The sequence below is a fragment of the Fringilla coelebs genome (genome assembly GCF_963513975.1).
Source record: "Fringilla coelebs genome assembly, chromosome: 23".
Classification (NCBI taxonomy): Eukaryota; Metazoa; Chordata; class Aves; order Passeriformes; family Fringillidae; genus Fringilla; species Fringilla coelebs.
The window spans coordinates 1,451,146-1,465,537 of record NC_140049.1 but is presented as its reverse complement, the minus strand read 5'-3'; the positions used below and the strand labels follow the sequence as shown (position 1 = coordinate 1,465,537).

Genomic DNA, 14,392 nt, shown 5'->3' with positions numbered 1-14,392 from the left:
CGGGAAAGTTTATGCGAGGGAGGAGCGGAAAGTTGGGAGTCAATCAGGAGGCGGCGGGGCCGGGCCGGGCCTCCTCCTCCTCCCCTAACCTCCTTCTCCACCTCCTCCTCCTCCTCCTCCTCCTCTTCCCGGCCCTTCCTCCCGCCCGACCCTCCCGGCCTCCCCGTCGGGGCAGCAGGCAGCGGGGACGCGGGACTTCCCTTACGCAGGGAGGTTTATTTTTTGGGAAAGGGCAGCCCTGGAGTTCGGCTCGGCCCGGGTTATGGGAGCGCCCTCTATGAGCCTTCCTCATCTTCCTCCTCTTCCTCCTTCTCCCTCCGGCATTCCCGGGATGCGGGCCTGGGATGCGGCCTTGGGCCAGGGCGTGAAGGTGCTGCTGTTCCGTCTTGTCCTGTCCCGTCCGCAGCCAGCCAGGGTCACTCCTGCACACCTTCATCCCCTTCTGCACATCTTCATCACCTTCTGTGCCCACTCTTCAGTCCCACCCCCCTTCACTCACTGGCGTCCCTGTGCTCACCTCCATCCCCTTCTGTACATTTTCATTGTCCTCTGCACACTGTAATGCCCTGCCACACACCTTCATCCTCCTCTTCCTTCCCATCCTGACATCTTCATCTCCCTCCAAATGCCCTCATCCCTCTCCTCATCCTCACACACACACACTCTCTCAGTCCCCTGCATCCCACCCATCTGCAGATGCCCCATTTCTCGCAGACACACACTCCATGGTGCCCAGGGTGGGAATTCAGCCCACGCTGTTGGGATTTCTCAAGGGAATTCAGCCAGGATCCACGCCATGGTCACTTCCTCTGAGTGAGCTGATGGGTGGTAATGTGCTAAGCCACAGCAAGCTGATCACATACAAATCCCTGGCCATGACCCAGCCTGACCATCAGGAGCTGCAGCCCCAAAAGGGGCAAGAGCCCCAGTCCCCCTGGGACTCCACAGGGCTGGGCCACAGTACCCAAAACCCCCAGAGATAAATCAGGGTGAGGAATCCTCCCAGCGCCCTGCTGGGAGAAGGGATGTTCTTTGCATCCCATTCCTTCTAGAAACATATTTTTCTAATTTTCATCATGAGCTTGGTTGTATTCATGCGTTTTGGGACAAGACAGCCAATGCTTCAGTCCGTGAAGTGACAGGCTCTGAAGCATCCAGCGCATTCAGCAATTGTGTGTGATTCATAAAGCCATATCGCATTCTTCCACCCTTGGCCTGCTGCTAACTTGTAAGAAATCTGGACCAAAAACTGCAACAAAATGGCTGCTATTCTCCAAGGGCTGTTCAGAGCCTCGTTACTCATCCCTTACTTGGGCAAAAATGACATTGAGTGCTCCTGGAGATGACAGCCTTAATTGAGTTCAATAGGAGTTTAGGCTGAGTAAGGCATGAGCAAACAAGTGTGCATTAGCCCATGAATAAAAAGCCTGATCCACAAATGTTTAGGAACACATGTAACACTGAGCAGGGGAGTGCTGAGGGGGTCCCTGCTGCTCTGGCCTTGCCATTTGGGCAGGGGTCTGGCTACAGCATCCAGCACAACTGATGGTGATGCTGGGATGAGCTTGTTCAGGAGTGCAAAGATCTTCAGGGCTGGCTCAGTGGTTTGTTTCTATTCTGCCTCTTAGCTTTTATTTATTTTCCTCCTTCAGAAGTCCATAGTCCTTGTTTCTGCTATTTTTTTTGTCCACTGGTGGGAACAGCAACTTCCTTTCTCAAATTATAATATAAAAGAGCTGCAAGCTGCAACACCATAAATAATATTTTCTTATGGCCAGAACATCCAAGTCTAGGCAACACACCAAGAACAGCTACAACATTGTAAAACTCCAACACTTCTCCAGAATGGATTCACTAATTTAAAAATTACTCCTTTTAAAAAGCAGTTGAAAAATACTGGCGTTCCCACTGCCGCCTGTCGCTTGCTGCATCGAGGAGCCCATCCTGCAAAACCACAGCTGAGCCAACCAATCAGTCTGCCTTTCTCTCTAAAAAATGTTACCAAATAAATAGAGGGGAGGGGGAGGGAAGAGAGGGAAGAGAGAACACCTCATGGCAATCACTTCTTCAATTAATTAAAGTTTTGCCACTTCAAAGCTGGAGAGAGATCCCCCAGGGCTGAGGCCATGGCAGCTTGCTGGGAACCAAGCATCTCCAGCCCTTCCATTGCTGGACGAGGAGTTTCCCAGGGCTGGTCTCCCCTCCCACACCCCCAGGATGTAGCAGCCCTTCCCTCCTCAGGCTGCCTTCCCAGTGGGGCATTTGGAACCCACAGAATATCTGTCAGCCCCCACAAGAGAACAGGGCTCAGAGCTGGGTGTATGGAGCCCCCCAAATCCTAGGGGTCTGCGGAAGAGGGAGAAGCCAGTGGTTGGAGAAGAGCCCCCACATCCACCTTCCTGCTCAGCTCTGGACCAGCATCTTTCCACTCATCAGGACAGGATGAGGATGAACCACAGAGAGCCACCAGCACTGCAGTGACACTGGTCCTGGCTGGGATGTGCTGCTCAGCAGAGAGGTGGGGCCTTTTCTTTTTCCTCCCCTTTGCCTTATAAGCACCTCTGCAAAAATAAAACTCATTTCCCAGGAGGTTCCCTTGAGGAGCTGACGACAGTCGCCTCTGGCCACTGGCCACGCTTGTGCCCCTGCATGAACACTTTGAAGGGTTAAATCCACACCTACAGCACCAGCCCAAAGCCAGCACCCTTAAAAAGCTTCAGAAACCCCAAAGTCCCACACTGCAGGGAAAACATCATCCCTGGGGATTGAGGAAACCCTTTCTCTAAGGAATACACACGCTTTGGACTCAAACACCATTGATAAGGCTCTTTCTTCTTCTTCTTTTTTTTTTTATCTTTTCTTGCAGCAAGCATTCCTTTCACACCCACGCACACCCCGGCATCCTCAGCCATTGGTCTGCCGGCGCATCCGTCACACTTTCCGCCGGCCAGAGCAGATCCACATTTCAACTGCTTCCATCCCTCATCTCCTCTGGTGTTAACAGCCAGCGCAAACAAAGGGCCCGAACATCCATCGCCCCATTAAATTGTTTTCGTTTGTTTCTTCTGCCGCAGTTGGTTTGCGTTAGAGGGTTTGTAAAAGGGATTTCGGGTGGGCGCCTGATGCAGCGGCTGCTCTGACTTTGGGTGACGCTCCAAGGGACACCCCTGACAGGGGTTCTGCTCTGCCACGGGTGACAAGCCAGGGAAAGCTGAAGGGTTTGCAAGCAACAGTGGGAAAATGGAAAATAGAAACTTTTTGGGTGAGGGGAGGGAGAATCAACCTGGGGAGCAGCTGGGATAACAGCAGAGAGTGTGGGGAGCCCAAATCCCTCTCTCTCACCCGGCCACTTATTTTCTCCTTGCCCTGGAGGAAATGGGGACAAGCATTGGCTCAACCGTCAGCTGAGCTCGTCCCGATTTCAAACAGATGTTGGGTTTGTGGCTGGATTTGGGCAGAAAGCTCTTGCTTTCCCCACATTTGCTGGCCATACCTCATCAGGGATGCCGGCCCTGAACTGCTGTGGCTGGTTCTCCCTTTAGCTCACAAGATGTTCTCTGAGCTCGCTGTGTGGCTGATGGATGATGTCCCACGCGGGCTGGCTTGTCCCCAAGCTGTCCACCTCTGCCTGCCCCACCATGAGCATCTGCCCAAGAATCATGGAGCCCAGATTCATACAGCTGGGGAAGAGCTCCACTCCCATCTGCAAAGCCACTGGGGCAGATGTTCACCAGTGGTCCAGCAGCTCATGGTGCCCCTGTCACTGTCATCTGTCCTCAGCTCCTCGCTCAGCCCATGGTGATGTTGCAACACTGCCCAGAGAGGATGAGCATCCCTCTTGCACAACCCCATCCATCTCATCTGTCTGCTCCTCAGCCTTTCTGCTGCAGCTGCCTCTCAGCTACATTGACTTGGGGGGCTCATATCACCCCCAGAATGGGGGAAAAACTCCTTTGGGCCCTGGGAAGGGAATCCCACATGGTTCTGGAGTCAGTGTGTGAGCTGAGCAGGAGTGAAACAGTGCCAGAGAGCTGAGGATGGCATTTCAGGGCTCCTTGGCATGTTCCCATTTTTCTCACCACTGAATTAATCAGATTTCTTCGTGCAGCCAAATCCTCACCCCATAACTGGTGAAACTGGGGGCATGAGCTGTCCTGCTCCCAGTGAGCTGCCTCTCTTCAGCATCTCCCCATCAATCTGAGACAGGGCACCTTCTGTCCACCAGCTCTCATGAACAGAGAGCACCAGTGAGGCAGCTGTGGGGACACCTGGGGCACGTGAGGTCTCGGGGGGCACCACAGAGTGAAGGGGTAGCGAGGGTTGAGGGCACGGGGAGCTCAGCAGGGCCCGTCTGGGTGCTGAGCGTGACTCAGCACCGTGCCACACCTCATGAGTCACTCACTGCTTCCTGGTGCACCCTGAGTTTTCTCTTCCAGGTCTCTCCTGGCTGCACTGACCCAGCTGGGCCACCTGCCAGCAATGCAAGCTCTGCCTCACGTGCCTGCCAGCCCTCCTCTGCTGGCACTGTCACCCCTCGGCACGTGCCTGTGTGCTGCCGGTGCCAGGCTGCTTCTTAGGGACCCAAATCCCTAAAAAGCAATTTCTGGGCAGTGAGGCGAGACCCAGTGGGTACAAACACACCACGGGCACCAGCCATCCGCTCACACCAGGGTAAAATGGGGCAAAAGAGGGGTTTTGTGCCTGGTAGGCAACAAGCTGGGTTGGGGGCTTTAGCTGGGAGCTTAGGCAGAGCCCACCTGCATGTGGGCAGGGATGAGGAAACACAAAATGAGGAGACCACCTACCCCCTTCTCACTGGGAGACTGAGCATAAACCATAACAAACAAACAACCCCCAAAAACAAACAAACAAAAAACCAAAAAAATCCAACAAAAAAAAAAGCAGGGGGGAGGGCAGATGAGTTTCCAGGATCTGAGTCCAAAGGGATGAGACAGGGACTGCAGTCAGCCTCATCTGCTGAATACGAATTTACCTCCAGCCCGGCTCTGCCATCACCCCAGCCCAGCGATTTGCCCCGAATTTGCCTGGAGAGGCAGGGTGGCTGCAGCTGGGTGAGCATCCCACAGCACTCAGTGGGCACCAGGTGCCTCGCACCTCCCCAGGAAGAGCCGAAACTGCAAGAAGGTGGAAATGCAGGGACCAGAGCAGGACAGGGATGCAGGAGCATCCTCCGGACACTGGCAGCAGCCCTGGTGGCCCCGGTTTCCTGGTGGCCCTGGTGGTCCTGGCAGCCCCGGTGGTCCCAGTGATCCTGGCAGCCCTGGTGGCCCTGGTGGTCCTGGGGCAGATGCTACTCGCAGGCCAGCTTCCCGTCGAAGCTGGAGAGGGCGATGGCAAAGGCCTGCACGGCGCACAGGGGGTAGTTGTAGTCCATGGTGAAGGCGTCATCTGCCACACGCCCAAACTGCATCACGATGTAGTCAGCTGCGAGAGAGAGAGGGGAGCCACCGGGCTGTCACCTGTGCACCCAGCCTGCCGCTCCCCAGCCAGCCCACGCTGCAGAGGCCCAAAGAAACTGCCCACGCACCCCCACCCGAACTCAGCCTGTGATTCCTGTGCTGTGCTGCAGCACAGATCACCAAAAAGCATCGTTTTCTCTGGTCCCTCCAGCACTCCTCTCTCTCCCTGGGTGCCACAGCCCCCCAAGGGACAGGGACCCCACTCACCCCACCCCCCTGACCGTGGGATTGCTGCTGCTGGAGGGCGGGTGACAGGAAATCTGTAAAAATAACCAGGGGCCCTCAAGAGGCTTTTTCTGTCCCGTAACCCAACACCCCGGAGGCCAAGGGCTTCTGACTGCGCGGACAGGTGACGAGCAGCCGCATCCAGGCAGGGCTGCTGCCACCCCTGAGGGACTGTCCCCCAGGCACAGTGCGCCCCAGGGTGAGCCTGCCAGCAGCGTGGGCTGTGTGCTGGGGACAATGCTCTGGGCTGAGGGGGTGGCTGCAGTGTGATGGGGGCTCAGCACCCCACAGGATCTGTCCTTGCCCTAAATCTGGCTGGCAACAGGAGCCCCACACGCTGCCCCTGCCAGCACCAGGGCCTAAGGGCAGGTCTTTCTGGGGAAGTCCTGTCTGGCTTCATCCCAGCTCCAGCAAAGGCAGGCAGGACTCCAGAGCATGAAAAAACTGAACTTCAACAAAAACAGTGGGTGCTGGGGCCAGCTCATGAGGCGTGCTCCTCCACCCTATCCCCTGTCCCAGCTTACGGTCACTGCTGTGCACGATCTGGAAATTTTTGACGGAGGCGTGGGTGACCCGGCCGTGGAAATTGAGGACGTAGGACTGGGTCTCGTCGTTCCACACCGGGGCTTTGTTGTGCAGCTCGATCACGTTGTCCATGTTCCTGTTCTGCCATCGCATCAGGAGGCCGTCGTTATCCTGGGGAGGGGAAAGAGGGAGGGGAGCAGAGTTGGGGTGATCCCTCCAGAGCCCTGCCACCTCCTGTGGCATCCTGGGGGATGCTCTGTAACAATATCCGGCTGGAAATGGGATCTATCATTGGGAAAAAACCAGACACCATGTCTCCCACCTCCCAGGGACACCTTGAATTTCAGGGACACCTGAAAGCCTCTCCATGCCCCAAGATGGGTAAAATCCAAGGTGGTTCCCAGCAAACCCAGCTCCCAAGGAGTTTCTCCCAGTCTGGCCCCTGACTTACGTTCCGGGGCCGGATGGGCACCCTCTCACAGTCAGCATTCATCCCAGGGATGATGACAGTCATCTTCCGGGGGCCTTTGAACCCTAAAACGTTGGTCTCCTGCAAGAGAAACCCAGTCCCTAAACCCAGCAACCACCACAGGTTACAGCCTCTCATGGGGGCTGAACGAGGGCTCGGGGGTGGCTCCAGCCCACCCCACGTGTCTGCAAGCCCCAGTGCAGGGGTGCAGGGTGGGAACCCCTCTGTCCCTGCCCGGGAGAGGCGGGAAGGGGCTCCCTGTGTGCTGCTCTTACGTAGACCACGGCCGAGAGCTCCTGCCGCACGTTGGACCAGTCAGCGTTGGCCCTGTCGGGGTTGGCGCCGTTGTCGAACACGGTGAACCTCGTTCCCATCAGGTTGGATCTGCAGCCAAGGGTGGGACATGGCCGTGGCTGAGGCCACTGAGTCCCCTCTGCCCCCTCCGTGACCTCTCTCCAGGCACAGCCTTGGTTTTGGTCTGGCCGCAAACCCCCGCTGCTGCTCCCCACCAATGCCGACCTTCCCACTCTGCAGTGATTTTCTTGGGTTAAAGGGTCCCCTAAATCGGGGTGTGATAGGGTGCTGCCACCACGGGGACCCCCAGCATTGCTGTGTGGCTGCTGGCAGTGCAGGCTGGGACTTGCCAGGTGCCTTTGCTAGCCATGACCTGTCTGCTGGGAGGAACCGGCCAAGCTTGTTTTCCCCTCTCAGCCCCCCACCACTCCTCAGGTCAGACACGGCAGTGGGAAATGCTGAATTTAAGCTCCTGTCTGCGCCAGCCATAGCCTGGGACAGCCTGTAAGCCATGGAGTGGGAAGAGGGTGCTGCAGAAATGGGGTGCCACCAAACTGAGGTGCCAGCTCTGCTCCTACCTCAGCTTCCCAATGAAGTTCTCTCCACCCCGTGACAGGTCAGTGGGGTCGATGGAGATGAGGTAGTTGGAGGTTTTGCTCTTCTTACGCTTCCTCCCAGCAAGGAGGAACACCTGGTAGAGCAATGGGACCATGTGGGAATGGGACATTGTCACTGCCATCATCACTGCTGTCCCCCAACACGTCACTGCCATGACCTTGAGCAAGTCACGAAGATGATCCCCAAAATACTGTCTGCATTACAGGGCAGGAGGGGCTGAGCCCAGCCCAGCTTTAGTGGCTCTCCAGCCACTGTTAGCTCATCCTCCCAGGCACCACCCACAGGAACTGCAGGAGAGGGGAGCAGCCTCACTCAGGACGCACCAGCCCAGCGGGGTGAGGCGAGCATCCCCCCAAACCCTGAGGGTGCTCTCTGGGATGGCTGCAGAGCCCCAGGGGCGTCCGTGCCCCCACCCCAAATCACCTTCTTGTCATTGTCCAAGTGAAGGTAGTAGGTGGGGTACAGCCCCCTGTCCATGCCCTTCTTGTCCCGCGTCACCCGGCACTTGACGGTCACGCCCTGCGGTGCCGGCTGCAGCACGAACTCCTCCAGGTTTTCCACCTCGATGACAGGGGACGGGGGCCTCTCCTCCTTCTGCTGCAGCGTGAGAGGGGATGGTGAGCCCAGAGCCCCCCTCCCTTCCTCCCCAGCTCATTGCTCCTTGCTGTCCATCCCCCCTGGGCTCTGCAGCTGGTGGCTTTGGGGACACTCTGGTGGCTCTCACTGGGGGATGCTGCAAAGCTCCTGACCTGCCCTGAGGGGAAGAGCTGCTCTTCCCCCATCCTGAGGGGTTCCCCACGGCTCTGAGGGGTCTTTTGTACCTTCTTTGATTTCTTTGCTTTCCCCTTCTTGTTGGAGTTTTTCTGCAGGGTCTCTGGGGTCTCCTCCTCACTCTCAGCCCCTTTGGGAGGAACTGCTGGCAGGAACAAGGAGGGACACAGAAGGGAGAAGATCCTGACTCTACTGAGCCCCAAAATGAAGCTCAGCACAGACCCGTGCCAACATCAGTGATTGTAGCCCCCTCTCCATGGCCAAGCTCCCTGCACCCCCAGAAGCTCCACCAGAACCCACCACCCTCCAGCGCCAGGCTCTCACCTTTCTTTTTGGATTTTTTCTCTTTTGGGGGATCCCCACCAGTCTGAAAGAGGGATGCTGGGTTTTTCTTCTCTGACCTAATGGGTTTGGTGCTGGAGTCGGAATCATCCTCTTCATCACTGCTGGTGGCAGCTGTGAGGGACATGGGGGACATGGTCACACAACACTGGGGGCTGTGGGCTCAGGGAGATGCCAGGCAGCAGGACTGGCTGCCACCTCCTCCAGCTCATCCTATACCTTTCTTCTTGCTTTTCTTCTCCTTCTTCACCTGGAACACGGACATCGGCTCCTTCTTGGTGCTTTTGGCAGATTTGGCTTTGCTGTCAGGGTCACTCTTGTCTTCTGCTGGGACAGAGGAGCTGATGACCAGCCAGCCAGGGGGATGGGAATGGGCAGTGATGGGGACAAGGAGGGGACAGGGTCGGAGCAACAGAAAGGGCTGAGCTGGGGGGAGATCGCCTGGGGAGGGGGCGATGGCTCTGCAGCCCCCTGAGCCTCCCGGGGCAGTGAAGGCACTTCCCTCATCCCAGCAAGGACAGATCCCAGAGCTGGGCTAAGCCATCCCTGTCCCCTGGGCACTCACCCTTCGGCTTCAGCTTCTTCTCCCCCCCGCCTGAGAGGGGCTCTTTGGGAACCTTCTTCTTGAGCTTTTTTGGCGGGTTTTTATTCTCCACCTCTTCTTCCTCTTCCTCATCATCCTCATCCTCAGCCGGCTCTGCCCAGAAGTGACCACAGCATCAGCCAACACACCGTCCCTCCTGCTGTCCCCGGGGTGGTGCCGGGGGTCCGGCGGGGCTGGGGCCGTGTCCGGCGCGGGCAGCGCGGCTGCAGCCACAGCGCTCTCTCGCGGCCGCAGCCCAGCCCAGCCCAGCCCAGCCGAGCCGCTTTTCGCTGCCGAGAAGTGTCCGGGGAGCTCAGTGCCACCCGCCCAGGGAGTGTGTCACCCCCCTCTGCCCACTCTGCCCCTCGATATCAACTCCCCGAGCAGGGCAATGAGCGCAGCTCCGCTGCCGCATCCCCATTTCTCCCAGCTCCGCAGCTGGGTTTTAGGCAGGAAACTCTGCCGGGGATGTGCAGAGCTCCAGGAGAGCCCCAGCGGGCACTGGGAGCAGCGGCGGAGGTTATCAGGACCTGGTACAGGGGCACACGAGGGGACGCGAGGTGACACAAGCAAGTGCCTGCCGAGGGATGGGTGCTACTCCCGCACCTTGTGGCTTCTTGGAGCCCTTGGGCACTTGGGAGCGGGGAGCCAGGCTTTCCTTCTTCTTGCGAGGCTCCTTGGTGAATTTGGAGGAGGGGTCCTTGTCGCTCTCCTCCTCCCCCTTCTCCTCCTTCTTCTTCCTCACCTTCTTCACCCCTGTGTATTTCAAGAGATGCCCACGATGGAGAGTGCCTCAGGTGCAGGGTGGGGGATTTCCCCCCATTTCCGTGGGCTGTGGGGGTCTGTGCTCACCCTGTGCCGGGGCTGGAGCCTCCTCTGCAGCCCCTCCCTCACTCGGCTTCTTCACCCGCGGCCGCCGTGGTTTGGCCTCGGGCTCCAGCCCGGGCTCCTGCCTCTTCTTCTTCAGCTTCTGCCCTCATGGACGGTGCTGCAGAGGTGGTGCCAGCCTTAAACACCTTTTCCCTTTGCAGGGAACCCCTGCTCATGCAGCACTGGGTCCCTTTCAGAAATACAGCCGGGCTTTTCCCTGGCCTAACATGGGAGCAGGGGACACGTTCTGGAACAGGGACACACTGACACCTTCCAAAGTGTGACTTACCATGGGCAGCCCCCCGAGGAAGCAGAGGGAGGAAAACAGAAAGGTCTGTTAGCAGACACTCAGAACATCTGCCCTGGGACAGCCCTGGAGATGAGGGAGGTGATGATGGTGCTGCTGTGACACCGTGCCAGCACAGAGGGACAAATCTCACTGTGGCCATGGGGACCCTGGCTGGGAGCCCTCTGGGCACTGGTGGCCACGCTGGGTACCTGAGCTGGGACAGGGGCATAGAGAGGGGCAGACAGCCTGGACTCTCACCTCCATCTGCCCTCACACCCCCAAGAGGCTCCTGTGGATGGCAAGGAGGTCAGCAGGAGCAGGGAAGCAGGAGGATTAGGCACAGCATACCTAATCCTGGTGAGCTGGGGCTATAAATAACCCCGATTTACCAAATACAGAGCATGTGGGTCAGCACCAGGCTCTGGGCAGGAGGTATTTGGGGAGTGGGTGTCAGCTCAGGGCTCTCAGAAAGTGATCTCAGCAAATCCAGCTGCACCGAGGCTTCCACTGCCCAACAGAGCATCTTCCCCTTGCAGCACTTCTCCCTTGTGCTCCAGGGCAGTGTGTGAAGGTGTTTTGCAAAAAGTGGGATGCTGATGGATCCCAGTGGGATCCCAGGACTGTGAATTTGGGGAGGGGGAGCTGGGGGCTCCATGGTGAAGGTAGAAACTGGCTGCTTTCTTCCGTGTCATGAGCTCACACAGAAAATCTCCTTTGCACCCCCTAATCCCTTAAGCAGCTGCAGGGTGGGCAACCACTCCCTTACTTAACAAAGCCCTTCAAGGAGGAGCTGCTGATTAAAAATTAAATTGGGTGGTGGATGAAATTACTCCTGACACCCTTCCAAGGCTGGGGGGCACCTGGGGGCTGTTCTGAAATTCAGGGAAGGGGGGACTGACTTTCAGGATCATGGCCTGGGGAAAGTGAGTCACAGTTTACAGCTTAACTGAGGGGCTTAATTAAACTGTTATCTAAGAACTAGGAACCCTCCTCATGGGCTGCTTCGAAGTGGTGGAAGGGGGGATTCAGAAGGGCGCACAAAGAAGGGAGGGCTGCGGAATTGTCTCCACCCACCTGCTCTGGAAGGGGTTCCCAAAAATCTCATGCCCTCACAGGCTGCAGCACCCCAGTAGAGCCATGCCAAGTTGCCCTTGCAAGGACTCTGGGGTTTGAGGGTCTCTGATGTCCCCAGCCCTCGTGGACAGCCCACAGCAGGGGATGGTGGCACATGGGATGGAGGGAAGGATTTTTTCTCACCTGTTTGGGCTTGTGCTGCTGAGGGCTCCCCGGCTCTTCACTGGGGCTGTGGGGCACAGAAACCAGAAGGGTGAGGGCTTTCAGCCCTCCACAGAGCCTGGGGGCACGGGATTGCCCCGAGTTTTGGTAAGGGGGGAAAGGTCACTCTTTCATTTGGTTCCTGTCTTGACTGGGTCGAGCTTGCCTGACAGCATCCTTCCTAACCAGGAGCCCAGGACAGGCTCTGCTTTGGCTGGGGGGGGGACAGCAAGGAGCTTAATTTGGGGATCCTCATCAAACAAACTTTTCCTCTTTGTAAATCAACGAGCATCATCCCATCAACTCCCAAAGAAACAACACTGTGATAAAACTGCTCACTAAACTGTGCTGAAATTGAAAAACAGGAGAAAAGAAGGGAGGAGAGAGGAGTGTGCTGGGGGAGCACACCATGGATCCCACACTGCAGATCCCACCCAGTGGATCCCATCTCACAGATCCCATCCTGCAGATCCCATCCCACATCACCCACCCTGCTGATCCCACCCAGTGGATCCCATCTCACAGATCCCACGCAGCAGATCCCACCCCACAGATCCCACCCTGTCCCCGGCACCGACCTGTCGGCAGCCCAGACCTCCCGCAGGATCTCCGTCTGCAGCGGCATCGCTCCCGGCTCGGCTCGGCTCGGCTCGGTCCCGCCCTGCCCTGCAGCCCCTCGCAGCCCAGGGCCACCGGGTCAGTCCCAGCCACAGGAGCCGAAGCGGCCTCGCAGCATCGGCTCGGCCGCCTCCGCAATCTCTGCGCTGGGAGGAGGAGAAGGGAAAGGAGGAAGAGCAGGTGGAGGAGGTGATTAACTTTATTTCTCCTGAAACTCGGTTAATAGGATTTCAGGGGCTGGCAGCCAGGGAGAGCAGCTGGCAGGGAGTAATCACAGGAAAAGGGGGCTCTGCAGGAGTGCAGGGGGTCAGCCACCCCCAGACCCTTTTGGGGTGCACAGGTTCCCCCTGGCTGGTTGGGGTCCCTGGCACAGCACAGCCAGTGGGCAGAGGAGTGGCTTTAGGGTTATCCTCCCTGGGTATTTTGTTTTTCACCCAGAAATGTCTCCTTGGTGAGTGAAGAGCAGGATTTGGGCTGTTCTGTGTGAGCAGTGCATGGAGACCCCGTTCAGGGGAAGGCAGCATCCCAGCTCTGGGCCGTGCTAAGGGTTTCTGTGCTGAGCACTGCTCTGCCCTGACCCCTGTCCGTGTCCCGAGGTCTCTTTGGATGTGTTTCATAACCTCCTGTTCGTGCCTCACCTCCTCATTACACCACTTAACATTTAACTCTTGGTATTCCTCCTCAGAAGCCCCCATGGATGGTGTTGGGTTGCAAAGCCAGACAAGCCAAGTGTCCCCAGTGTCCCCACCGGACCCTTGGCCTTGCCCAGCCCACCACGGTGTCCCCCAAACCCCCAGCCCGTGCTTGGTGCCACTAGATGGCATTTGAGCACTGCACACCCACCGGCACCGGGAGCTTCTTAATCCTCCTTGCAAAACCCTCCTGTTTCCCTTTCATCTCTAAACCTCATCACCCACACGAGTTCAATTTCTCTTCCAAGGGACAGAAAAGCACCAAGCCAAAATAAACCAAAAACCTGCTTAAAAACGGGGAGCAAGCCCGAAAACTGCAAAGCAAGTTGATTTTTTTTTGTTTTCCCCTGTTGAGATTGTTTCCTATGGAAAATGTGGCTTGGGCTGCCCCCAAAGGGCTTTTTTGCCCTGCAAGGAAAAAATGAAGAGCCCACGTTTTGCAGAGGCTCTGGGTCTCACAGCAGCTTCCAGGGAGGTGCATCCCATGGTGGTAGAAAATTCCTGCTGCTGAAATGGATGAGCAGCTGGAGCAGCCACGTGGATGCTGTGCCACTGCTGCAGGTGGGAAAACAGACAGGCTTGAGAATTGATGCTTCAGGTACCACCTGTTGGGACTGGAGAAGAGGAGTTTTAACCAAATCTGGCTTAGTCTGCCAAGATTGTGGAGGGGGGTATAAAAGAAGGATGGGCAGTCCTAATACCCCACTGGCTCAGCTTTCTGTTCTCTCCCCACTCAAGGGGCACAAATGACCCCTCCACCCACTCAGTGACCCTCAGGAAAACCCCTCCCAGAAAATACACTGGAGGGCAGGAGAAAAAAGCATAAGGATGAACCTCCCAGGCTGGAAAAACAACTGAGACCCCCAAGGAGCATCCCCCAGCCAGGCATTTCCAAAGCAGGGATTGCTGGACCTTCACTGGCTCCCAGAGAACAATGGCACTGAGAAAAAGGGGCAGCAGCAGCTCTTGGAGACACCAATAATTCCTCAACTGCTGGGGCATCTCCCCCCCGAGGAGCACCCACCCATCCTCCCCACAGCCACCCCGTCTGCTGAGCAGCATCCAGAGAAAGAGTACTGTTTCTTTTTTTCCTTTTTTTCTTTCAGTTGTTTATTTTCAAGCTCCAAAAGGGGTATTATTATAGAGACAGGAAAAATAACAACTGGAAAGCTGTTCTCATGGGGTAGAGACAGTGCCCCTTCAGGATGGACAGGGCTGATGGCTGAGGAGGCAGCAGCAGCTCTGGTGCAGGGACACCATGCACCCAGGACCCCCTCACCATGGGAAAGCTGCTCAGTGACAAACCCATGGCACCAGCTCAGTCCCAGCCACTGGCTTTCT

General features: G+C 57.1%; 1 protein-coding gene across 1 annotated transcript; it reads right to left on the bottom strand.

The window, feature by feature from the left end:
• Positions 1–5,311: 5,311 nt before the first annotated feature.
• Positions 5,312–12,366, bottom strand: TULP1 (TUB like protein 1; the record flags this gene model as incomplete). Its single annotated transcript, XM_084220751.1, is given in 15 exon segments — positions 5,312–5,445; positions 6,230–6,401; positions 6,682–6,780; positions 6,975–7,083; positions 7,572–7,684; positions 8,035–8,208; positions 8,433–8,524; positions 8,707–8,838; positions 8,944–9,150; positions 9,290–9,421; positions 9,914–10,063; positions 10,160–10,283; positions 10,287–10,295; positions 11,724–11,769; positions 12,320–12,366. Coding segments are annotated over 15 exon segments (1,740 nt in total).
• Between the last annotated feature and the right edge of the window lie 2,026 nt (positions 12,367–14,392).